Source organism: Bidens hawaiensis, unplaced genomic scaffold (assembly GCF_021521415.1).
Source record: "Bidens hawaiensis isolate Kalapana, Puna unplaced genomic scaffold, B.hawaiensis_p1.1 tig00013584_1, whole genome shotgun sequence".
NCBI lineage: Eukaryota > Viridiplantae > Streptophyta > Magnoliopsida > Asterales > Asteraceae > Bidens > Bidens hawaiensis.
In genome coordinates this window covers 77,129-104,568 of record NW_027492152.1, presented here as the reverse complement: position 1 = coordinate 104,568, position 27,440 = coordinate 77,129, and the positions used below count along the sequence as shown (strand labels likewise).

The following is a 27,440-nucleotide window of genomic DNA, read 5'->3' as shown; positions in this document are numbered from 1 at the left end:
TGTTTAAAAAATAATAAAAAAGATTATTAAAAAAATGTGTTTTTGAAAACGATAATAATAAAAGACAACAAAATAACAAAAAAGAACTCAAAAAGATTTGAACTGTATTAAATGTGTAGTTTAAAAAGGGGATTTGTTTAGTAAAAATAAGGGGAAGAGATAGAGGTGCACAAAAAACCCGAAACAAGAACCGGACCCGAAATAAAAACCCGGAACCAGTTTTTTATACTCGGGTTTTTAATATCCAAACCCGTAACCGACCCCACCCATAGGGTACGGATAGGGTATGCATTTCGGTACTAAAACCCGAACTGGACACGATTTGTACTCGGTAATACCCGAAAACCCGAACCAGTTCCATATCCAGAACCGGGTTTCTCCAATACCTGAAACCGGGTATTTCAAATACCCGATCGATACCTGAAAAATACCTTATAAATACCCAAAAATACCCCTAAAAAGTGTAACCTTTTAAAAAATCCAATTTATACCCGAAAAATACCCGAGAAAAGGGTTATTTCAATACCCGAAAATAAGGTATTCAAAATACCTGGTTTTATAATGCCTGGTTCTATACCCGATCCGAACCTGATGCATATGGTATGGTTTATAGAGAGTTAGAGACAATGCCCGGACCCAAACCCGACCCGGGTATTACCAATACTCGATTTTCTAATACCCTATCATACTCAAATCAATGTTGTAAAAGTAGGTCTACAAGGTCGAGTACTCTTCGAGTACTCGCTCCAAGGTATGGTGCCGAGGGGAGTTTCTTTAACTCCGCCTAGTTACTAAAAATTGTTCAAATGTGGTCAACATCAGTCAGAAATACATCTAGTTGGTTAACTTGGGCCTATTTTAACTTAAAAATACAAACATAATTCGTATTTCTATAATATTAAAGAACGAATATCATTTTTTTTAATTAATGATTAACACTTTTTTGAATAATTTTGTATTTAAAAATGTATTTCTCTTATTTATATTGATATTCACTTATTTTGTTATAAATATTAGTAAATTTTTGATATTTGAAATATATATATTACCCAAAAAATTAATTTTCTTTATATTTATCATGTCTGAGTACTCATCGAGTACTTCGAGTACTCCCTCCAAGGGGGTCGGCCGTCTAAGGACCGCCTAGCGACTTTTGCAACATTGACTCAAACCCGATTTCATACCCGAAACCGGGTATTTGAAAAACCCGATTTTTACACATGTAAGCAATAAGAAAAGGAGTTACGTTTAACAACGCCATTTGTGTTTTGCAATAAAATCGGCTGTTTAAAAAAGAAAAAGTTAGCCCGTTCCCCTAAAGGCCTAAATTGACAAAAGGCCCAAAAAAAACCTTTGAAATCCCAAACAAAATGTAAAGAAAAAGAGTCTTACTATTTGACCTAGGTTGGTTTTCACTTTTCACTTTTCACTTTTCACCATTACATTTCTATTTCTTGCAGTCTTCTCCGATTCTCTCTGTAAATCAAAAGGTAAACATTCTTCATTTCTTAATATTTTATATGTTGATTAGATTTTGACTCAATGATGACATCAGCGTCTATTTTGTTACATGTGGTTTACCAAGTCACTCACAAACTCAAACTAAAATTCGACAGTTAAGTTAGAATCCCCAACACCTGTTCGCCATCGATAATGTCTGCTGTCAACTGTTTCTTAACATTTCAAACCTTTTTTTTGTCATTTTGTTATATTTTAGTGTTATCATTTTCAAAAAAGACTTTTATTTATGTGTTTTTTAAAGAGTTCTTTTAAAGCTATTAAAAAGTTTAAAAAGCATTTTTTTCAAATATTTTAAAATAACCCTTTTTTTTTACTTTTGAAAAAGTTATTTTTTCCCCTTATAATTGTTTTAGTTATTTTAGAGTGTTATTTTTTTAATCTTTTTGAGATTGTTTACACATTTTTAAACTTTTCTCATGTCATTTGTTACTAAATAATATTTGGTTTGATCAACAAGTTTGATTCTTTCCTCATATGACAATTAATTTCGAATCAAACAAAAAAAAATCAAATTGTTTTGAAATTTGTTTTTTGATGAGGTAGAGGGAGTATGACAAGAATAATTACAAGTTTTTTTTAATCATTTTTATAAAAACGTTATATGATATATTCTTAGTATGTTTTATAAAAATGAAAATGCCAATAAGAAAAATGTTATTTTTGATTATCTTTTTTTAGAGAAAGCGTTTTTTTTTAATTTTTTTTTTAAAACAAACCCATAACTCCTAATACTTGTGTCTTAGCTACTAAAGCAAATGACATGTAACACATTTATGCAGTATCTGTGGCATAAACAAATGCAAATGCATATAAAGTTGAATCAATTATCATCATTTATGCAAATAGAAAGAAAACCATTGTAGTCTTCATGTATTTCTAAACCTGTACTTTTGTCTTTATATTTACCAGACAATGAGCGCGAATGACGATGATTCATTGAAAAAGAAGAAACAGAAGCAGGGGACACTAGACGAGTTCGTTACGAAAACAAAGAGGGAAGATGCTTCATCCTCAACTCACTCTAACAATGATCTCAACAACCAAACTCAAGAAACTGAAATGGACACAATGAGTGATTCAGATGACAGTACTGATCTGCAATCTTTGGGAAACGAAGGCCCGTTTGCTCGCATATTTTTAGGACAGTTTGATTGTTTAATGGCATTAACCTCTTACTTAAGTATAAAACAAGAACGTCATCCACTAGCCGCCCCTCTTCTTTGTATCAGGCTTCTGTTAAACCAAGGGGTGGAAATTCGAGGTGATGTTGTTGCGCTTCTAGAATTGTTATCCTCATATGATGAGAATATTAACGATGATATAATCAAGAAAATTCCATTAATCGAAAGAGATATGATTCGTACATGTTCAAACGAAACAACCAAACCCATTGTCAAAGACATTGGTGGCGACTACTTTGCCATATTGGTGGATACTTATTCTGGTTACGAAGATAACTATCCGATTGTTATGTGTGTGAGGTATGTTGATAAAACCGGAGATGTTATAGAGAGGTTTCTTGGTATTATGAATGTCATGGAAGATAGAACGGATTCATCATTGAAAAACGCAGTTTATGCATTGCTAGAGAAGCATTCGTTAAGTCCGTTTAATATTCGTGGGCAAGGGTATAATGGAGTTAGTAATCTGTTTGGTGACTTTAGTGGTCTTCGAACGTTAATCAAGAAAGAAACGCAATCAGCGTATCACGTTCATTGTTTCGTTAATAATCTTGAACTAACACTTGCTGAGGTTACCCAACAAAAAAATAAGCATGTTATTTGGTTGTTTATCTATCTTGAAGATTTGTTAAATATGGTTCTAGTTTCTTTTAAGGAAAATGGCATGCTGAAAGAAAGTCAGTTCGAAAAAGTTACACAAGCTTTTGAAGAATTGAAAATCGAAAACAACTATTCTTTACTTCACAAGGTTAAATGTTGGGAGCCTTATAAGTTGGTTTTGTATTTCATTGAGTTTTATCCTGTGATACTTGACATAATAGACGAGGTTGTGAACGAGACTCCGTTTTCACCTCTACATTATGATAGAATCGGATATAGTCATCTAAGGAGAGATACATATGACACTATCGAGAATTTTGACTTTGTGTTCTCGGCACATTTGATGAAGACGCTATTTGAGGTTACAAATGAATTAAGCATTGTTTTGCAGAAAAAAGACGAGAATATTGTTGCTGCGATGTCACTTGTGAAGTTGGTTAAGGAACGATTGCAAATAATAAGAGATGAAGGATGGGAAACTCTCTTAAGCTCGGTTGTTTTGTTTTGCAACAAAAACGACATCAAAGTTTTAAATATGGAAGACATGCGTGCCCCTCGGTTTAAAGGTAGGCGCAAAGAACCAACCAAAACGAACCTTCATCATTATCAAGTTGACGTGTTTTATGCAGTAATTGATCTACACCTTCAAGAACTCAACAGTCGGTTTGATGATGTGGTTATGGAGTTGCTTGTTTGTATGGGCAGCTTAAGCCCCGTTGATTCTTTCTGTTCCTTTGATAAGCAGAAACTGGTTAGACTTGCAGAGTTATATCCTAATGAGTTTTCAAGTGCTGATTTGTGTCATCTCAATGATCAACTCAACAACTATATTAATGATGTGCGGAAAGATGAAAGATTTAATGGATTAAAAGATGTCAAAGAGCTCTCTAAGAAGCTTGTGGAGGTGAAAAAACATGAAGCGTATAATCTTGTCTATCTGCTTATTAAATTGGTGTTGATCCTTCCGGTTGCGGCTGCTAGTGTTGAAAGAGCCTTTTCGGGTTTGGGTTTTGTGAAGAAAGAACTGAAGAATAAGTTTAGTGACGAATTGTTAAACGATCGTTCGGTCACTTTTATAGAGAGTGAAGTTCTATGCAAGATTCACAATGATGACATTATAAATAGCTTTGAAAGCATGAAGACCCCTCAAGAGTGATTGTTAGTTTAATTTGAATTTTCAACCAGATGTTATGTTATTTTGGAAAACCTTTTGTTATTTTGAGTTGCATGGTTATCTATTGTTCCTTTTATGGCATTGCAAAGTGTTTTTGTTGTGTTACGTTCTGCTCAATGATAATAAACTTGAGCCTAGGTGAAAATATGTTTACTTGTTCTATGCTAGGGATGTAAACGAGCCAAACCCGAGCTTGACTAGGCTTGAGCTTGGCTGAGAGCTGGAGTTGAAATCAATACCATATTTATCTCAAAGCTTGACCATGCAGGTTGAAATTAATACATAGAAGTTCAACAAAACTTATCAATACACAAAGCTCGTTAAGCTCGATGAGCCTAGTCGATCTCTCTATATCAAAGCTCGAGCTTGAGCTTGATAACCGAAGAAGCTTCATTTGAGGCTCGAGCACGTTTGCATCCCTATTCTTAACTTCTATGTTTAAGATTGGTTTGTCCGTAGTATTGTTTAAATAACCTAGATATCAACAAGATTTAAAAGGCCAACGCGAACAGACGACAATCAATTTACTCTTTAAGCCAACCTATAAGGTGTAAAATTATTAAGTTACTTGTAACAGTTTCTTAACAATCAATGATTACATATTATAATACTAACAAGACTATAAATCTATATAAGTTGCACTACAGCAGCAATTCTCAAGGCTCCATTTTGTAAATGGGTTCCAAGCTCATCAAAATATAAAGCGGTACGCCAACCCCATCCTTTTGGAGCTTTTGGCAGCAAGGTTCCTGGTTGTTTGAAGTTCCCAAACACCATTACCTCTCTTTTTGACGGACAGATTAACTGCAAATATTTATTAAAAAAATTTCATTAGTCATTACAACTTAAAAGGTTATGTTGCCGAACGTTCTTTCTATTTTGACATTGTTTAGGCGTCAACATGAGCCATCACACTTTGACCCATTAGCCAACCCACTTGCCCCGCCCAATTTGCTACCTCTAATTCTCATTAAAAAAGGGAACCCTTTTGGTATTGTTTTATTTGAACTTTACCTGATAACGAGCAGTAACTTTCTCACGAGCATCCACATACATGTGAACCTGAAAAGATACATAATAAGACTTATGTTAGCTTAGTCATAAGTTGATTACCGATAACTCAAGATTAACACATTATTATATTATAACCAACCTTTCTAAGGTATTCAGGTATCTCTGCCTTCCTTCTATGAAGAAACAGTCCTGAAAATAAAAATTGAAATAAAATTATAGAACTAGTTTAGTATATATGGGCACTAAACACTGCAGTTAATTAAGTAAAATTATAGAAATAGATAGAAAATTACCAAGAGTTCTTCGTCCTTGAGGATCTTCATCATTAAAAGCCCGAACACTTACCTATACAACCAATTTGGTAACCAAAAAAGAAAAAATGTCTAAAGACTTCCTCAAAATTTTACACAATATATATATATATATATATATAACAAACATACCTTCCACAAGGAACCAGCATAGAAATACTCTGGAGAGTGTTTAACTTGACCATCATTAAGTTGGTGAACTTCTTGAAATTCAACCCTATGCAACAAACAAAACACAAAGATAGTTAAAACAAATATATATAATATATTTAGATGAAAAACAATTATTTACTTACGAAAAGCGGAAGGGAGGAAAATGACTTAAAGGGGTCTTCATATCCAACATAATAGAATTACTTTCGTTCTCCCAATCAACCGCGGTATCATTATCAGACGGATCCATCATCTGCAAGGGTACACCACTACTACTCGGGCCCGCAACCGAACACCCAACTTCATCCGTGTTACTGCCTTGACTAAGTCCAACCAAAGCAGTCAACCCATCACCACCATGCTCCCCGTTATGATCAACTCTATTTTCAGAATCATCATTACCAGGAGACTGCTGACAATTTCTGTTCCCCATATTAAGCGGGATCCGAGAAAACACAAGACGCGTTGGAGGCCACGCGGTTGCAGGTACATAAGTAGACCCACGTCCAATACCCGCTAGCCCATCGATAGGTCCCTGCACATGCACGCGTACAGGGCGAAATAGTCCATTTACTTCACCTTGAGATGCATCAGTAACATACACATCTGTAGCTCCAGTATTTTGATCGTGATCTTGCATGTAATAACCTGTGCGTGCAAATCTGTATTGTGGCCTACATTGACAAGCCATACTTACAAGACAACAACATTTGCACGTGTCAGCTGCAATCTCCTGCACCCGTTGACTCAAAAGTGTCTACAAGCCACAAGATAACATAAAGTCATAAAAACATATAAAATTTTATAATTACAATAAATTTAATCACAAAGAATTAATAAGTTATTTTGAAACCTGAAGCCAAAGAGCATCATTAACAGATTTGCAAGGGAAGCCCAATTCTTCTAATTGCTTCCTCACATTTAAAAGGGCCTCAAAACTCATATTACAATATAAAAGAGAACCGCCTTCAAAAATATTAACAACTGTGTCATAATCATCACTATTCAACTCACAAATCCCTTTAGCATAGGTTTTATATTCCCTTCTGCCAACAATTCTTCCACCCCATGACATAGGCATGCCACATCTTCCCCATTCATTTGACATGTCATCATTACCAAATCTTTGGCCCCCAACGAGCCAGTTATTATTATTCAACTGATAACATGGATCCTCTTCAGATGGCCCTTCCATTGCCGCCATGTCACTGCCAGTTGGCGTGTCTTGATATGAAGAAGAGTAGTTATTATTCTCACTTGCACTAGTGGTTGTAGTCTGTTCACTGCTGCATTGGCTTTTTGAGTTGATGTTTGACTTATTGGTGGTTCCGGATTCTTGTACTTGTGTTTGGGAATGAACTACCTGGTCTGCAAGCTCAACTAAGATTGTTTGAGCAGTGTCACGACCTTCTTTATCGTCTTTCAAACTCAGACGGGCTAATTCAGATGATGTTGTTTGATTATTGACTCCACTGATCAAACTCTTTCCTTTTGCTTTAGCAAAACCAACTTGTTCTAAAGGTTGTGTCTTGCTAAATGCACCTTTCGTGAGGAAGATGTAAAATGCCAATTCAAACCTTTATAAAATGGTAATTTCAAATACTCAAATATTGTTTCGATAACAATCTACTTTCTGAAAAAAATGTTCCTTACCTGTTTTCTTCACTAGGGACCCATAGTTCATCAGAGGTCAGTAAAGTGTGCAATGTTTGTGAGGAAAGTTTTGGAAGCACCTATTAGTAAGTATTATAAAAAATATTAACGTATATAATACACAAATCAGACCGTAAACTTTAAGGTGAAGAGACATGTTTCTTACTTCTTTCAACTCCATGGCCCCGCTTTGACAAAGATATCCCCAACAAGCTTTTCTAACACGCTCTCCATGTTCGCCATAATCTTGGCCCTCAGCAAATACCTATAATAAACATAAAAATGCATTCTAATATATACAATAAAAGATGTGACTCTTATGATAGCATAAAATGCATTCTAACAAGCATTGCCCTCAAACCTGATATTCTAGGAAGTTTGTAGTCCAGAGTTCAGATATAATGAAGTCGGTGCAAATTTCACATAAATCCTGCAAGAAAGTTGTACAAGATTAAATCATACACAGGAACAATGAACAGTTTACAAATAGGGATACCTGAAGATCAAGGAAAGATGCAGCAGCAAGAACACGGAACGCATTATTGTCATCAAGTTTAGGGTAATATCCATAAAGGTATGCCAAGGCTATTGCAATGGCCTCTCTGTTAACATTGTTGTCATCCACATGCAAGGTCAAAACCGGTGCATTTGCATCTTTCCATGGTCCATGAAGCATGTTCCTACAGAGCACAATGAAAGCCACCTTCATTATATGTAGGGCTGTAAACGAATCGAACTGAACAATGTCTTGTTCATGTTCGTTCTTTAAGCTTTCACAAATACCTAACCAGACGAAATTTAAGGTAATGAACTTGTCTGTGGGCACTTCATGAACACAAACAAACACAAATGAACACACACAATGTCTGGCTAACAGAGAACGGTCAGTGTCAATGGTTCGCTCCGGCTACCAAGTTTGGTGTTTTTCTTTAACATTCATATGTTAACTTTACGTATTAATTAATTACATAATACTCAAATATTTTTTGTTTCATAGTTAATAAATTTGCTTAAAACTATATAATAAGATTAGAAATATCATTAAAAAAATATTATAAAACCTTTATTGAACAAACATTAACGGACATACACGAACACATTATCAAACGTTCACGAACACAATTGAACAAACATAGCCTCTGTTCCTATTCGTTCATTTAGTTAATCAAACGACATTCCTTGTTCATGTTCATTCATTTATCAAAAAACGAACTTCCCGCCAAACAGTTTGCCGAACGTTCGGTTTGTTTACAGCCTTAATTATATGAATACTTCATGTGAAACAAAGGTCAAAAGTCAAAACCTTTAAAGAACAAACATAAAAAACACATTATCAAACGTTCACGAACACAATTGAACAAACACAACCTCTGTTCATGTTCGCTCACTCACTTAATCAAACAAAATTCATTTTCATGTACATTACTTATTACTTTATCTGGTGTTAATTAGTCTTTTTCTTTCTTATTACTTTATTTTTTATTATTGTTATTATTATTATTATTATTATTTTATTTTAATCAAAACTTGCATTTTCCCCTAATTTCTGAAACTAGACCTATTCAGCATACAAAACTACTAAATAAGCTAATTGAAACCTAGAACTAAGCATAATAATAATAATAATAACAATTGAAATTAACCTAAAGTAAGAGCTTCGAGAGAGAATTAGACGGTGAAGATGATACGTGGCGCCCATGGCCTGAACAATTACATCGGAAAACGATCCATTATTAAATCCTTCCAATTGAATATGATCGCATAGAGATGTCAGGTTGCAATCGAGTGCGGGCAGTTCGCCGGTGGTCCGGTGATGTTGTGGCTCCATTTCCGCCGTTGATGTGGCCGTGCCGTAGGATCGTCGCCGGTGATGATTTATATTAATATTAATATTGGTGTTAGGGTTTGGGTTTGATTGTGTTTCCATTAATACAGGCTTCAATTCATCGTTGATTGAAGATTTTCAAGGATGGATTAATAAGGAAAGTGGTATTATTAACGGAAGGGGACAAAGAAATACACTTTATAATCAAATCGGGTGGTATCGGTTAGTTTCGTTAGTGTTATGACCGTAAACCCAAAAAATGAAACTAGTAAACGTTCAGAATACTTGTGTAGCTTATGATACAAAATAATAACATATTTAAAAAGATGTTTATTCGATTGGTAAAACCCGAAGTTTACAGCGGTTTCGGTTATGTTAACGCAATTCGATTGGTTCTAAAATATAACATAAAATAATTTAAAATAGAAAAAACAAAAAAGAAATGATTTAAAATAAAACAACATGGTTTAGTCGTGTACCGTCAAATGAACAAATAACCTTCTTGCGATATCAATCATATTTATATGTAGTTATAGTTATGATGTAGCAATTTAAATTACTAAATTCTTTGTATGAGGTGATTTTAGTAAGAGGAAGAAAAAGACTAAAATTGCCCTCATTTCATAACACCCCAATTATTCAAAACTCAAAGTCATAGAAGTTTATTATTGATGTAATAAAACCTTGAATGTTAATAACATCTTTAACACGAATATTAACATTTTACATATTAAACCCAAAAAGATGTTACACATTTGGGGTGTGTTAATGCCAAATTTATATGGTTGCCCATCGCTTGAACAGAAAGAGTGATGACATTGTAACCAATATGAACAATAAGATTAATGTATGATAGTTAAGGCATTACATTTTTTTAATTACAATGTTATTAGAGATATAGGAAACATAATCAACTATGAACTAGTTGTCAATATTGGTCCCTCAAGTTCACCGATTATGACTTGAAATATGAAATTAACAACAATCATCCCTTAATTTCCTACTTGAAATAGGTGGATTTTGTCTTCAGACTTGTCTTCTATGACTAGTATCTTGATATTCTCGGCTTTCACAACCATCTTGGTCCTTATCATCTTGATCTTCATCATATTGGTCTTGACCTCCAGGAACACCTCTTGATCCATAGGGGTATTTTTCGGCTCTCCCGAACTAGACTATCTCCATGACCCTGCTCTCGACCATTTCCTTGGCTGTATGAAATCGCTTAACCGCTTCGTTGACTACGATTCTGGTCATCTAATCGAGCGAACATCATTCTTCCTTGATCGTATTAGTGAGAAACCGGTTCGATCCAATAAATTAAACCCTGACTTGATTGAATAAAGTATTATTTGTTTTTTTTCCTTACCAATGAAAAATCCCAATTCAACAATAACTCGAATGACTTTATTTTGAACCAAAACAAAACCACACTCCACAATAATAATTTTAATTATAATGCAATTAGGAAACATAACAAACTATGAACTAGTTATTAATATTGGTCTCTCAAGTTTACTGACTTGTGACTTAGAGTTTAAAATTACCAAGGAAATGCTCAAAATCATAAAAAAATGTCGACGTACATTTTAATAATTTGATTTGGTCAAATGTCTAATTTGGTTATTTTCCATTTGTAGTAATAGTTGGTGTTTAACTCATTTGCTAATTTAACTTGTTGGTTAACAAAATATTTGTTTTACGTTAGAAGGTTACGGAGTGTGGTTAAAAGAATAAGGAGAATGATGTCATACGTGGGCAAAATGATTGAAATTGGTATCATTGAACACCCCCCTTTCATCCCCATTTCGCGCGTGTAAGGCCCCGTTACCGGTAGCCCTACTTTCATGTTGGATTTACTCATAAACGCAGTTCTAAATATCAGAGTTAATTAAAACATTTGCGGAACATTAAAAACATTCAAACCGTTACATTCCATAACCATAATTCTTGTCTTATCGAGCATTCATAGTCATTTAAAAACAAAACATAGTCTTTTAAAATAAAACATCATAGCAAAATCTTCAGATGCCAGCTTCGTCCAACTCTGCCATGTGTCCTCCTCAAGCTACCTGCCTCATTCTACTCACCTGCGTGCATACTAAAAGTCAGCTACGCTGAGTGAGTTCTAGTTAATCACATAATCATACAATACCTTCTTACATTTCATACTTAACCTCTTAACTTTCTTTCGTACACACATAAGTGCATATACTTTCATTCTTACCTTCATACTTTCTTTACATACATAATCATACGTTTTAAAGAGCCATTCGCCCTATAACCTCACAGATATTATAAGGGTCTGGTCTCTAACATCACAGATATTATAAGGGTCTGGTCCCGAACATCACAGATATTATAAGGGTCTGGTCCCTAACATCACAGATATTATTAGGGTCTGGTCCCTAACAACACATATATTATTAGGGTCTGGTCCCTAACATCACAGATATTATTAGGGTCTGGTCCCTTTGTTTCGTGTAACTGTACCGTACCTGTTCATACATACTTTCCTTGACAATACGTGCAATCTCCGAAGAGCGTTCACGTACCATCATCATAACATACATACATTATGCATACATCTTATATTCATATATATATATCCTATCTTTCATCATACTTATCAATCATATCTTAACTACCACCTGACGGTACATGCAATATCCGAAGATTGTTCACGCACCGTCAAACAATCATCATACATAAATCATACAAGGCATACACTTACCACTTAAGATAAGTGTATTAAATATCACATCGAGTATGCACACAGCCCCGAAAACATAACAAGGAAGTGGGGCTAGAAACTCACCTCAATGCGGTTGCGTTTACCGTTTACGGTTATTCCCTTCTTGAGCTGTGCACGACTAACTGTATAATAATTATACGTTTCAGTAAACTATCACTACACATATCGCCTTTCTAGTTTAATCATTACCCTCAACGAACGGGGTCCGAGGGCAGCGCCCCTAGCAGCGGGGTTCTAGGGGTGGCAGCCCCTAGCGGGGTCCAAGGGGCAGAGCCCCTGGCTGGGGTTAAGCTGCCAGGTCAGCTTGGAAAAATTTTATATTCATTTATCACATTTTCCATTAGCATTTTGAATCATTGAATAATATGCTACTTAAAAGTTCAAGGGTTTATTTGTAATTAAATCATTCTTTTCTAAGTCCAGGGACTGTTCTGTCATTCTTTCAAAGTTTTAATTCGTCACTCAGTTCTTAACGAATGGGAATTCATAACGAATTAGCCATTATAGCGAATCTGCCTTTGTAACGAATCAGGCATCTTAACGAACTGGTCCTTATAGCGAATTGGACCTTAACGAACTGATCTGGTCAACGAATGAACCCTATAACGAAGGGGGTTCATTCGTCCCTCTCTTAGCAAATGGCCTAGTTCGCCCTTATTTCCCTAACGAAGGACATGCTAGTTCGCTAATCTTTCCTTAGCGAATCGGCTGGCGAATCACACCTACTTCGCTAGTTACCCTTAGCGAATTAGGGTTAGGTCAGGGAATGTCAGAACATTCCCTGACATCGCTAACCTCGTACCAACCTTTTCCGGCGCCGTCATTGCCGGAAAGCCGCCAGAAAAACGCGATTTCGCCGGAAAAACGGGTTTTAGCTCGTTTTTCACCGTTTTTCGTCCCGTTCAATCCAGATATGAGCTAGGGTGACTCCTAAGCTCATCATAGGTTCGGTTTATACCCGAATCCACCTGGATCTCGTGACTTAAACGATTTAACGGTGTCGGCTCGTCGTTTCATGATTATATCTAACGGATTTAAGCTCAAACAATAAAATACTATCATTACCTCGGGTCGGTTCTCGGTTTCCTTCTTGATATCGGTTTAGAGAGAGAACTAGAGAGAGAATCTTAAGTGTGTGTTTTGGATGGTGTAAGGGATATGTGTAAGTGAATTAAATGGAGGATTAAGGGTATATATATTTTTGATCATGGGCTTAAGCCCATGGTCTTTCCTTCATTCCTCCATAACCCATATCCATTTATCCAACACAAGTCCATCTCGTATTCTATTCAACTAAACCGATAACGACCCGTTATAAAATAAACGAACTTTATTTTATTAATATAACCGAAAGTAGGATGTTACAAGTCTTCCCTCCTTAAAGAGGTTTCGTTCCCGAAACCTACTATTACATAAACAGATTCGGATAAAACTTGCGCATCTCATCCTCAGCTTCCCATGTAGCGTCCGATCCCTTGCGATGCTTCCATATCACTTTCACTAGAGGTATAACTTTGCGACGAAGTTGCTTCTACTTGCGGTCAACTATCTTTATCGGATGCTCAATGTAGTTCAACTGCTCATCAACCTCGATGTCCATCAATGGCACGTGAGACGTGTCATTAGCTAGACATTTTCTCAGATGAGAAACATGGAAGGTTTAATGAATTCCTTCCAACTCTTCTGGCAAATCTAACTTGTAAGCCACTTCACCTACTCGATCTAAAATCTTGAACGGTCCAATGTACCTTGGACTCAACTTTCCCCTCTTCCTGAAACGAATGATTCCTTTCCAAGGCGAGACCTTGAGCATCACATTGTCTCCAACGTTAAACTCAATCGGTCGTCGCCGCTTATCAGCATACGACTTCTGTCTGTCTTGAGCAGCTTTCATTCTTGCATTGATCTGATCGAACTATGAAGAGGTTTCTTGCACAACTTCTAGGCTTCCCATCTCCTTCTGACCAATCTCTCCCCAACATACAGGAGTTCTACAACGTCTCCCATACAACATCTCGAATGGTGGCATACCAATACTTGAATGGTAACTGTTGTTATAAGAGAACTCTGCCAGATGCAAATGATCATCCCAACTTCCACCAAAGTCTAGAACACAAGCACGTAGCATATCCTCAAGGGTTTGGATCGTCCTTTCAGACTGTCCATCTGTTTGGGGATGATATGCCGTACTAATGTTTAACCTCGTCCCCATAGCTTCATGGAATTTCTTCCAGAACCTCGAAGTAAACCGTGTATCTCTATCAGACACGATCGATAACGGTACTCCATGCTTGGTTACAACTTCTTTAATGAACAAGCTTGCTAACGTTTCTGACGAGATAGCCTCTCGTATAGGCAGAAAGTGAGCACTCCTGGTCAAGCGGTCCACAATCACCCAGATGGTATCATGGTGCTTAGATGTACGAGGCAGCTTAGTTATGAAATCCATGGTGATGCGTTCCCATTTCCATTTTGGTATCTCTAAAGGCTGCATTTTCCCATAAGGCTTCTAATGCTCTGCCTTAACTTGTAAACAAGTTAAGCACCTATTGACGTAATCTACCACATCATTCTTCATTCCTGGCCACCAGTAGTCTCTTTTCAAATCTTGGTACATCTTCGTAGCTCCTGGATGAATAGAATATCTTGACTTATGAGCTTCATCTAAGATTCGACCTCTGAGATCTCCATGGCGTGCAATCCACATGCGGTCAAACCTAGTCTTAACACCATGAGTGTTTTCCATTAGCTCGTCTTGTTGGCCGTAAACTCTTTCTTTCTTTACCAACTTCTCGTCTGCTGGCACCTCTGACTGCACCTTGATGATTTCTTCGAAAAGGTTTGAATTCATAATCAATTTGTATGACTTCACAGTTGCAAGGACTTCCTCATTCTTACGGCTTAGTGCATCGGCGACCACGTTAGCTTTGCCAGGGTAGTACTTAATATCGCAGTCGTAATCCTTTATCAACTCCAACCATCTTCTCTGTCTCATGTTCAATTCTTTTTGCTCGAAGAAGTACTTTAAACTCTTATGATCTGTGTAGATGGTACACTTAGTACCGTACAAATAATGCCTCCATATCTTAAGAGCATGCACTACAGCTGCTAACTCTAAATCATGCGTCGGATAAGTACTCTCATGGACTTTCAACTGTCTAGACGCGTAAGCTATCACCTTTCCTCGTTGCATCAACACGCAACCTAACCCTTGATGCGAGGCATCTGCACAAACAACCAAATCCTCATCACCATCGGGTAGAGTAAGGATTGGGGCTTGTGTGAGTCTTTTCTTCGACTCCTCAAAAGCTTCTTCCTGAAACCTACCCCAACTGAATACTACCGACTTTCGGGTCATACCGGTCAATGGTGCGGCTATCTTGGAGAAACCTTCGATGAATCTCCTATAGTAGCCAGCTAACCCTAGGAAGCTTCGTATATCAGTCGGATTCTGCGGAGTCTTCCAATTCGTTATCGCTTCAATCTTAGCTGGGTCCACGGTAATCCCTTCCGGATTAATCACGTGACCTAAAAATTGCACTTCTCTTAACCAGAATGCGCACTTCGAAAACTTAGCATACAACTTCTCTTTCTTCAGAGTCTCCAATACCTCTCTCAGATGCTTAGCATGGTCAGACTCGCTCTTTGAATAAATCAATATATCATCAATGAAGACGATAACCGACTTATCCAACATCGGCCGACACACCCTATTCATCATGTCCATAAATGCTGCATGAGCATTTGTTAGACCGAATGACATTACGAGGAACTCGTAGTGTCCATACCGCGTTCGGAACGCTGTCTTAGGGATGTCTGCCTCTTTCACCTTCAGCTGATGATAGCCTGATCTGAGATCTATTCGTGAGAACCAACTTGAACCTTGCAGTTGGTCAAACAGATCATCAATCCTTGGCAAAGGATATCTATTCTTTACCGTAAGCTTATTCAACTCACGATAGTCTATGCACATTCTCATACTTCCATCCTTCTTCTTCACGAACAACACTGGTGCGCCCCACGGGGAAACACTTGGTCTTATGAAACCTTTGTCGAGGAGTTCTTGCAGTTGGGACATCAATTCTTTCATTTCGGACGGAGCTAGACGGTAAGGTGCTTTCGCGACGGGTTGGGCTCCTGGTACTAAATCTATCTGAAATTCTATCTCTCGCTCTGGTGGTAACCCCGAAAGATCCTCAGGGAATACTTCAGGGTAGTCACACACGATGGGAACATCTTTCATTTCTTTCGTCTCGGCCGTAGTGTTGACAACATACGCCAGGTAGGCACCACATCCTCGTCGTAATAACCCTTCGGCTTTTATCATCGAAATGACGTTAAACCTTGAACTTTCTTTATCACCGCAAACCGTCATCGCACTACCATCTAAAGACCTTAGCTTTATTATTCTACTCTTACCTACTATCTGAGCTTCAAACTCAGACAACCAATCCATTCCCAAGACTACATCGAACCCTCCTAAGGTCATAGCATACAAAGTAACAGGGAACTCATGTCCCTCTAACTCTATCTTACAATTCTTAACCATTTTTGTTATTTTAACCGAAGTGACACTGGCGGTTTCTACTATAAAAGTTTCAGACACTCGGCAACCTTTCATTTTAGCTAGTTTACTAAATGTCATAGCTACAAAACTTCTATTCGCACCAGAATCAAATAATACGGAAGCAGAAATGCCGTTTACTAAGAACGTACCGATCACAACATTAGGAATCTGTCTAGCTTGTTCCTGGGTCAGCATATAGGCTCTAGTCCTCGGCCTTGCTTGATCAGAATCTTTCTTCCCACTACCTCCAGCCTCACCTTCAGTGCACTCTCTTGCCATATGGCCTGTCTTGCCACATTTGTAACATGCTGGCTTCGTACCGCACTCATTGGCATAATGCCCTACCTTCCCGCACTTATAACAGGCATTCGACCCCATTCTGCATTCTCAACCATGAGCCTTTCCACATTTGGGACAAACATTAGAACTTCTACCCTCGAAAAACTACGCGATTTGCATTCTTTATTTGCTTGATTTTGTGAAGATATAAGAAAGATAGAGATGGAGGTTGGTTATGGAGATTTTGGGTTTGATAGGTAGAAGATGAAGAATTCAGTCGGACCTACTAAAATTCAGTCGGATCCGACAGAATTTTAAATTCGGTCGGATTCATTAAAACTTTGACACATAACGCGATTTTAAAGGTCAAAAAATTCAGTCGGATCAGAAATAGTTTTAGTCGGATCCGACAAAATTTTTTTGGCTAGTTTGGGGCTATTTGTGAAAAACCATTGTCAAAAATGATTATTTTGGGAAATTTCCCATAAAGAAACCTAACCAATTACACAACAAATTATATGGAGTAAGCGCATGGTTAAGGAAAATTCTTGTCGGCTTGGGTCTGATGAAAGCATTCTTACCCTGCATTTTTACAATAGCTAGATTGTTTCCACGACTCAAACCCAATCGACCTCCTGGTCATAGGGAGCAACCTTACCTTTGGTCTAAGGCAGGGGCGGCCCATATGGGTGGCAAGGTGGTCGACGGCCACATGCCCGACACTCCGTTACCTTGCCACCCCGTTAGGCCCGATTTTTTTTTTTAAAAATTATATTTATTTTTATTAAAAACAATATGTATATTTAATGTTTAAAATTAATTACATTACCACTAGCTTGGTCTAGTGGCAAATGAGATTACTCTCAACCAAAATGTTATGGGTTCAAGTCTCATTTTAGACATGTTTAATCCTATTTTTATATAAAAAAATTTTAGACAACCCAAATTATAACCAAGTAAACCTATATAAAAATTTAATTGTTTAAACCAACAAAATACTCCTTTTTAATTAATAATTAAGGTCCAAAAAAAAATTCGCTCGCCCCCAATTTTTCTTTCTTTCTCGGAGCCGGGCCTGGTCTAAGGTATATGGAAATCAGACCAAATTTCCTTAAATCTAAATTGAAATTAAGTGAGTCCTGACCTTTAAGTGGGATAATTTGTTTCTCTATTAGAACTTTGGCTTGATAAAACCCCATGAATCCACATGCAGCCACTGTCCAGAAAAGCATGATCGGAATCTTAAGCTTCTCCGCAGCATAAATTGCGTTCGTGCAAGTCATGAAACCATCACAAATTATACAAGTAACCGGATTTTCAGCCCCAAGTACAATATCAAGAAAAGAATCATAGAACTTGGTTCGGACGCAAGTCCAGACTTCATCAACTATGTCGTGTGTAACGGAAGGGAGACCATCAGGAACCGTTTTGAACCAAAAACCTGGAGTGTGCTCGAGCCAGAGAGCCCCACTGGACTTCACTAGTCGCTCATGGTTGGTTTGGGTGTTGATGAAGGTTATATAGAGGCCCTTTTGATGCAGGAGCCTGGCAAGTTTGAGCATGCACTTGATATGGCTTTGTACGGGAAATTGAATGAACATAACATGAGGCTTCTTCTCGTGATCAGTTCGCGGTACCCGGATCCATTGATCTGTGTGTTTTGTTTGGGTGAATACTTTGATGGTTTGAATGAAACATATTAATATATTAATCTTTTAGCGAGACAAATATTTGTCATGTGTATGCCAAATTTATGTTTGCATGTCATAAGAAATTTGACAGACATATATCTGCCATGTGTATTTTATTGATAACTGCTTTATTATGATACATGCATTAGATAAAAGTGCATGAAAATCAGTTGTGAGTGGGTAAGTAATCGAATCTAAGACGCTCGTTAATTACTCAAGACCGAATAGTTAAAACCTGAAACATGTCAAGCTTAAACGAGCTTGAGTTCGAGCTTTTATTAAGACTCATCTAATATACGAGCTCAAATTCGAGCTTTTAGATATCAAGCTCAAGTGCTCGGGAGTCTAGTAAACAAGTATTTTATTTTATATTACATTTCTTTCTTATATTAGATATATATTTATTTGCTAATAATTACATATAAAATTATGATAAGAAATACTTTATATATTTTTACTATATATAAAATTTATAATTATTAATATACAAAAATGTTTTTAAAATGTATTATAAAACATTTATATAATTAATAAATAATAAATGAGTCAGGTCCAAAACAAAGACTTATCTTCAACCGTGAACAAAACCGTTGAAGGTTTAAGTCTAGTGAACAAAGATGTATTTTTGCTGTTAAAAAATAGATTAAAGAAAATCACTGCAGGATTAAATAAATATAATTGAGTATTAAAACTCGTTTTGTGCACCATGCAAACATGCACCTGCATAACTCCAATTCTATTGGTTATTTCGTGCTGCATCATTTGTACATATTAGCCACAGCCAAAATTCAATTCTTGGAAGCCATTCATGCTTTAAATGTAGTTGCATAATTGGAGTTTAATCTATTTACTAATTAAAACAAGGGGTGTGTTATTTGTTTCGTTTTTTGTTCGTGCTTCGCATTAGAATTAGGCTAATAGGATTCTGTGTTAGAAATTCGATAACCGACCTGAATAACAGTTGGATTAATCATGTTTGGTTCATCAAAATCTTGTGAAACTCATTAATATTGGATGAACGGAAGCCACATCGGATCCTATATTACCAGTGGCGGACGCAGAAAATATTCTCATAGGGGTCGGAATTTTTTTGGACCAATACTCAGTTATATATATATAAAAATCGTTCCGGTTTGGCTGTTCAGGTCAGATTAAATCGGTATTTTTTCTCACTCGGTTCAACCATTCGAGTCGGGCCAGGTCGTATATATATAAGTATGTAGAATTTATAATCAATACTATATTTAGAACCAATTTTTTTTTTCTTTTCCATCAATAAAAGAGAAGTGATTTTGGCGGGAAGTTGATAGTGAGAATTAATCTCAGAATGCCAGGTGTCAGAATTATTTTCGTTTATTAGTATAGGTAGATTCCTACTCACATAAATACATATAAAATATATATTTTTCTGATTGATATATAATTACTTGACCGATTTTTAAGTTGATAACTCTATGCTATACATTTATTCCGATCAATATTTGGTTTAAGGTTATTTTAACGAATTAAGTTAAAAAAATAAATAGAAAATTTGATAAGTGAAATTGAATAAAATGTAAAAGTGAAAACCCATATGAATTTATATGTTTTATTGTAATTGAACAAATCAATATATACATAAATAAATAAACTATATATATTCATATATGTTTTCTTTTCTTAGAGTTTCTTTTAAGTTGACAAAATGTAGGTTTTTTAAACCGGGCTACAACCCACTGAATCTATTCAAAAAGCCCAACTTAAAAAGAAAAAGGGCATCGATGTCTCTTTCTTCTCCATCATCAAAGAATGGTGAAAACGCAGCACACCTGTGGGAGAATTTCTACTTCTTTCTTCTAATTTTTTTCCTTCACCCATCAGATTTTGAAATCCACATGGGTCGGTGTCAAAATTTTACAGGACTCGGTCAGGATTTCAACATTATAACAGCACTAAATATTTTTTTTCACAGGGTCGGCCCACCCCCGTAGCATAGGGGTAGGTCCGCCCCTGTGTATTACCCGGTCCAATCTACCCGTATGTGATTTCGGCCGGTCGAATTATTAAAGTTTCAATAATAAGAAGCATGATACAAATAATCAAATTGCAACCAAAATAATCATAACAAACAAATAACCAATGTTCAAGAGTTCATCAAACATGCACCTAAACAAATCTAGTTTTTCGCCAACTTGATGATATCATTTGCAAGTTTCTCAATATCCAAATAAGATGATCCATGAGAACCGGTCGCTATTTCCGCCATTTTCTTCCACTCCAAAGCTTTTTTCCTCATTCTTCCGCCCTCTAATCCCTCCATCAACGTCCTCACAAGCTTCTCGACTTCATCCCTTTTCGTGTTCTTCCCGATCTTCATGCCAACCTCCCATTCCTTGCACATCTGTCTACGATTCGTCAATTGGTCGCTTTTAAATGGCCAACATATCATTGGCACCCCCGCCGACAAGCTCTCAATGATCGAACCCCAACCACCGTGAGTCAAGAACCCACCAACCGCCTGGTGATTCAACACCTCTTCCTGTGAACACCAGCTTTGTACAAACCCTTTCTCCTTCATTGCCTCCTTGAGTTCTTGAGGCAAAACCTCAACCTTCCCATCAAGTAAATCGGCACGTATAATCCGAAGAAAATAAATGCTACTGTTAACCAGTCCCCACCCTAATTCTACCGTATCTTGTACAGACATCACTGCCAAACTTCCAAAGTTTACATACATGACACTACTCGGTTCCTTGGAGTTTAGCCACCGGACACACTCGGGTTCTTTCTTCCATAAGCTATAGCAAATTTTTGTTTCTTTTTCTGAAATTTGGTTCAAAAGCAACTGAAGAGGCCCAATGGTGTAGACATTAGAAAATTTAGTTCTAATCTCGCTTAGGAGACTGGCCTCTAGTGCTTCGAAAGTATGGAAGATCGTATGTGAGACCATATCAGCGGCTTGAGCTATTTCCAGGAAGCAGTTTAAAAGATAATCGTGTTTTGCATCTAGCATCAACTCATTAGGTAGATCCTCAAACGAATTTCTTCCATTCTGGGAATCCAATCTATTTCCTTGTCAAGATATCCATTAGTCAAGTAAATTTCATCTGCAAAAATAAATGCAAGTTTGATTAGTTAAAGAGAAATTTGTTGACTAGAAGGCCATAAGTAATGATACCGAAACTTGAGGAACTAGAATAGATGGTTGAGTTTGAATAATAACAGGTTGGTTAATTATCAAAATCTAGTTATCCGAAAATGAGTTGAAGTCCACGTAGTTTAGCAATCCTAGTTGTAGTAGAAATAATGACTTTGGGTTAATCTTTATATACTAAGCTTTTGTAAGGGTTGTAATCAACTTTTTGACTTAGTTTTCTTGGTTAATAAAGTTTTGGAGTTATCAAATTAACGTGTTCTTAAAGCACCGATTCTTGGACTTGAAAAATTAGTAAATATAACAATTTCACCAATCAAGTGCTTCACTTATTACAATGGACAAAATAGAGCCATTTAGTCATATAGCCATATAGGATAACAATGTTAGACTAATCTTAAGTAATTAGGCGGGTTAGATGTTAAATTACAAAACCTAGGGGATTTTGAGTTAGTTATATCATAATTTAGTCTAATAAGAAAGCCTAACAAATATACAACGGTATTACCTTTAGAATAGCATATAAAGCATGATTAGAAGTGTCAGCATGGCCAAATCCGATTATTTACCATTAGTGACACTCCTTTTTCTAGTAGTGTGAAGTTAACTGATTAACTAAACTGTAACTGAATTAACTGGCAAAACCAAGCCGGATTGACTTAACCGAACCAAAAAGAGAATTAACACTTTCCAAGTTATTCAAACTTGATTCATTATGTTTCGTATTCATCTCTAAAATGTATAGAATTAACATATATGCAGTAAAACGCTAAAATGTTAAAATCATGTAAGAGTATAGTAGCGGTCACTGTCCCAAAAATGGAGGATATAAATTCTTTGGCGTCCCTTTGGATAAAAATAGGTCGTTGTTTAAAAATTAATTTGGAAAGAGTGGTGTAATTTCTCCTTTTAATTTTGTTTGTTTGTCGGCGCTAGCGGTTGGCTAGTTTTGCCTTAAATGAAATTAAGTGAGTCCTGACCTTTAAGTGGGATGATTTGTTTCTCCATTAGAACTTTGGCTTGATAAAACCCCATGAATCCACATGCAGCCATGGTCCAGCAAAGCATGATCGGAATCTTAAGTTTCTCAGCAGCATTAATCGTATTCATGCAAGTCATGAAACCATCACAAATGATACAAGTAACCGGATATTCAATCCCGAGTGCAATATAAGAAAAGAATCATAGAAATGGGTTCGAAGGAAATTCCATACTTCATAGGTTTGAGTATGTTTTGAAGGATTCCCCATCAGGAACCGTTTTGAACCAAAAACCAACAGCATTTTCGAGCCAGAGAGTCCCACCGGACTCTACGAGCAGCTTATGGTTTGTGTGGGTGTTGATGAAGGTTATATAGAGGCCCTTTTGGTGCAGGAGCCTGGCTAGTTTGAGCATACACTTGATATGGCTTTGTGCGGGATAAGGTATGATCACCACATGAGGCACTGGATCCATTAATTAAGTGGTTTGTGTGTTTAAGGGTGAATGATGTGATAATGTTTGATGTTTTAGTTTGACAAATATTTAAGAAAATTGACCCTTGTTGATACTTGCTTAACTCTAAAAGCACGTGTTTGATAGCATATGGTATGTAGGTAATAGAAAATAATCAAAGCTCTTTTAACAGTGCATGGAATTGTTAACCAATAATTTGCTGTCAATAATGTTGGTGTATCTTTGTATTTAATGCGATGTTTATATTTATTATGAATGATTATATTGCCTTAGTTGCTTTCTATAATCACTCTCATTCTTGTATTATCCATATTTATACCTTCATGTTAACCAATAATTAGCTGTCAATATTATTGGTGTACCTTTGTATTTATTATGAATGATTGTATTGTCTTAGTTACTTCCTGTAATCACCCTCATTCTTGTATTATTTATACATGTATTATTATTGGAGATAACGAACGAAGAATATTGATGATTCTTACAATATTCACGTGGTTGATTAAACGAACATGAATGAGGCGTGTTCGTTTAAGTACACTAACTGAACAAACGTTCGAACACGAACAATTAACGGAAGGGGTGTTCTTGCTCATGTTCGTTCGTTAAAAAAATGAGTGTGTTCATATTCATCCATGTTCCTTTGTTTTGAGTATAAATGAACGGTTCACGAACGAATGTAACTAAACATGCATAGATGAACTACATAGCCTCACAAACACCAACTTTGGGTTCACGGCGGGGTCCCAATTGCAAAAAAAAAAGACCACAACAGGGCCCATGTTTGCGAAAATGTCACAACGAGGTTGAAACCTGCATTTTGGGTTCCACCACATGGACCATAATTGCAATTAACTCAACTACATTAAATTGAAACATTCCTAAAAAATGTAAATATGAATATATTGGTGGGGGTATATGGACGAATTTAAACATAAATGAACAAACACAAACGAGTATAAATAAACGCATGTAAATGAGCGTTCAGGAAACAAAATTTGTGTTTGTGATCATACATTTAACAAAATGAGCAAAAGGTTTTGTTCATGTTCGTTCGTTTATTAAAAATGAGCTAAACGAACTTTCCACCAAAAAGTTCACGAACAATTCAATGAAAATTTGGTTGATTCACAAGCCTGAGATAATTGTTGGACACCTAACCTTTAAGCGGGATTATTTGTTACTCCACCAGAACTTTGGCTTGTTAAAACCTCATGAATCCACAAGCAACATGGTCCAGAAAACCATGATCGGAATGTTAAGCTTCTCAGAAGCATCGATCATGTTCTTGCAAGTCATGAAACCATCACTAACTATACAAATTACAAATAACCGGATTTGCAAGCCCCAATACAAGATCAACAAAATATGAATGGAAGTGGTCCACACTTCAACTGAGGTTTGAGTATCTTTGGCTCCGCTGTCCACATCAAAACAGAGACGTCAGGAGCCGTTTTGAACTAAAAACCAGGAGCGTCCTCGTGCCCACCCAACTGTACAAGCCGCTATGTAAATTTTATTACTAATATTATTTAAAAGTAATTTGATTTTCATATTCTAAAACCCGTAACTCTGATTTAAAATCTACATATATTTGTTTAGTTTTAAATTGTTGGAAATAATTGTAAACTAATAGTATTTTTAGACTTGGATATTCACCTTTACCTTTAATTGTTCATTTACATTCGTTCATTTATGTTTGCTTGTGTCCGTGAGCTATTCGCTTAGTATATTCACAAAAGAGCGTGATCATACTTATTTTCTTAATAACAAATGAACATGAACAAGAAGATCCATTCATTTTAGTTTTGGTGTTCGTTCATTTGTTCGATTAAAGTTAACAAACGAACCGTTCATGTTCGTTCGGTTCATTTACGGGCATACCCACAAACACTAAACACGTATTACATACGAGCTTTGTTGTACTACCAAAGTCATATTATTTGATAAAACAAACTAGTCTTTATTGACAGAATTAATGACTGAATCAAAGTCAGCAACACTTTAATTGGTCATTCATTGATTATGCCAACGAAATCAATGTTTGGGTAATATATTTAGCAGCTGTGAATTGTGATGTCACGAGTGACCGTGTTAGGATGTAAACACGATTTTATTTCTTTAGTTACTTGAAATCCATGCACACTCAGTAGTATGATACGGTTTATCACCACCAGCTGCAGTGCCATAAACAGATTCTACATATGTTGCTGATTATTCGTCACAAACCCTGACGTTCAATTTAAAGGTGGGGGGCGAATTTGTTTTAGAGGTAGGGATTCGCCTTGAAGCAATACGTACTAATCTATAGTAACACTTAATAACACTAAATACATTCAAATAAAAGCTTAAAAATAACAATAATTCAATTCAAGCATGCATCTTCTTTAGCAGCGAAGCCATAAGTTATTGGTTGGTGGTTATCATAAAGTCCTCATCTCTACCGACTACAACTAAGTCTCTTAGTAAAAAAAACTTAGATTTTATATTCAAATAAATCCGACAAATCCGTGGGTCAGTGGACCCCCTTCTTCCGCCCCTACATCTATCTTGGTATGTAGATCATTGTACTAAATAATGAGCAAGAGGAACCATTTATAGAAACATTTAGATCTAAAAGTTCATAAAAGCGAGCAGCGGGTAATTTTACATACAATTTCATTATATACATATTAAATATATAAAAGTTTCATGGTGCATTAAGCCAACTATATTATATAGACAAGTTTATATACAACCCTGCATATAAGCAAGCAGAGATAAGGTAGGTAAACATGAGTTGTGATAGCTAACCTTAAACCATTAACCGAGGCGATTTGATTTCAAATTTCAAAAAACTCACTCCCACACAAAGACCTCAACTTGTTCAGCCACAATTCTTGTGGTTGCACCCCAGCTGCTTTCATCTGATAAAGAAACTTAATGGCTTCAATAACACACCCGTTCTGTACATAACTAGTCAACATAGCATTCCAACAAGCAACATTTCTCCTACTCTCGTTAACATTAAAAACCCGTTTAGCATCATTAATCAACCCAAACTTCCCATACATGTTAACCAACCCACACTGCACATAACTCTTGGACTCTAACCCTAACTTAATAGCATTCGCATGAACCTGTTCACCGCAGTTTCCGTCATCACTTATCTTCGCACACGCACGAAGAACACTAGAGAACGTAAAACTATTTTTCATAACACCCTCTTTCCCCATTTGCTTAAAAACATCAATAACTTGACGAAAATTCTCTTCTTTACAGTTATTATTAATTCTCGCAGTCCACACCACAACATTACGCCGTGAAGTAATCCCATTAAACACCAAATCCCCATCTTTAAACGACCCCACCTTCCCGTAAAAACTAATCAACGAGCTACTCACAAACACGTCATTCGAATACCCGGATTTAATCAACCACCCGTGAATTTGCTTCCCAAGTGCGAAATTCAACGTGTTGGCACACGCCTTGAGAACGCAAACGAAAACCCACGAAACCGGGAAAGTATTACAACTATAAATAATATACTGTAACTTAGGATTAATAAACAAGTTAACAACCTCCTCATAGTCACCAGTATCAGCATACCCAGCAATCATAATCGCCCACGAGTTGAAATCTCTCTTAGTCATTTCGTCGAACACCTGGCGTGCATTCGGAATACACCCACACGAAATAAACATAATCAACACACGATTGAGTAACTCCAACCGAGGCTTGTTACGACGATTGTTGTTGAGATGGGTGTGTAGTAATATAGCTTCATCGGCGTTGAGAAAGTGGGTGCATTCTTTAATAAGAGATATGTATAATGCGTCTGGGACTGGGAAGCCTAGGCAGTCTAGTAACCGGAGGATGTCGGAGGACGTGGTGGTGGTGATGGGTTTTGGAACGGTGGTTTTGAGTGGTCGGAGGGTTTTCCGGTGGGGAAATTGGACGGTGGGTGGTTTCCGGTGAGGTTTGTGAAGAGGTAATAACTGAACGGTGGGTTTAATTTCTACAAGATTAGTTTGAAGGTTCATTGTTGTTCACTTCACTGGCTGGTAACAAGAGATTGTGTTATAGGTAATTAAATGACTCGAAACACGACATGAAAATAATCATATGTGACTCGTTTAACAAAACAGG

General features: G+C 36.6%; 2 protein-coding genes and 2 pseudogenes across 2 annotated transcripts; 1 reads left to right on the top strand and 3 right to left on the bottom strand.

The window, feature by feature from the left end:
• The first annotated feature begins 1,458 nt into the window (after positions 1-1,458).
• LOC143544487 (uncharacterized) lies at positions 1,459-4,458 on the top strand. Its single transcript, XM_077036585.1, has 2 exons — positions 1,459-1,490; positions 2,431-4,458. Exon 2 carries the CDS (start codon positions 2,434-2,436, stop codon positions 4,456-4,458), a length of 2,025 nt encoding a protein of 674 aa, XP_076892700.1. The 5' UTR covers positions 1,459-1,490; positions 2,431-2,433.
• Positions 4,459-4,995: 537 nt separating this feature from the next.
• On the bottom strand, positions 4,996-9,599 carry LOC143544495 (uncharacterized). Its single transcript, XM_077036592.1, has 12 exons — positions 9,251-9,599; positions 8,104-8,287; positions 7,969-8,037; positions 7,774-7,872; positions 7,608-7,687; positions 6,808-7,531; positions 6,098-6,711; positions 5,934-6,018; positions 5,784-5,835; positions 5,630-5,679; positions 5,491-5,538; positions 4,996-5,280 (listed from the first exon to the last, which is right to left on the bottom strand). Exons 1-12 carry the CDS (start codon positions 9,532-9,534, stop codon positions 5,104-5,106), a joined length of 2,466 nt encoding a protein of 821 aa, XP_076892707.1. The 5' UTR covers positions 9,535-9,599; the 3' UTR covers positions 4,996-5,103.
• Positions 9,600-20,822: 11,223 nt separating this feature from the next.
• LOC143544494 (UDP-glycosyltransferase 85C1 pseudogene) lies at positions 20,823-23,330 on the bottom strand (annotated as a pseudogene).
• Positions 23,331-26,054: 2,724 nt separating this feature from the next.
• LOC143544482 (pentatricopeptide repeat-containing protein At1g31790 pseudogene) lies at positions 26,055-27,417 on the bottom strand (annotated as a pseudogene).
• Between the last annotated feature and the right edge of the window lie 23 nt (positions 27,418-27,440).

Excerpts from the sequence above, each read along its gene's own strand:
- LOC143544487 (XM_077036585.1), top strand. The coding sequence starts at position 2,434 with ATGAGCGCGAATGACGATGATTCATTGAAAAAGAAGAAACAGAAGCAG.
- LOC143544495 (XM_077036592.1), bottom strand. The coding sequence starts at position 9,534 with ATGGAAACACAATCAAACCCAAACCCTAACACCAATATTAATATTAAT. Across the intron at positions 7,532-7,607 it reads GTCCCTAGTGAAGAAAACAG|GTTTGAATTGGCATTTTACA; the intron begins GTAAGGAACATT and ends CATTTTATAAAG. Across the intron at positions 5,836-5,933 it reads ATGCTGGTTCCTTGTGGAAG|GTAAGTGTTCGGGCTTTTAA; the intron begins GTATGTTTGTTA and ends TTGGTTGTATAG.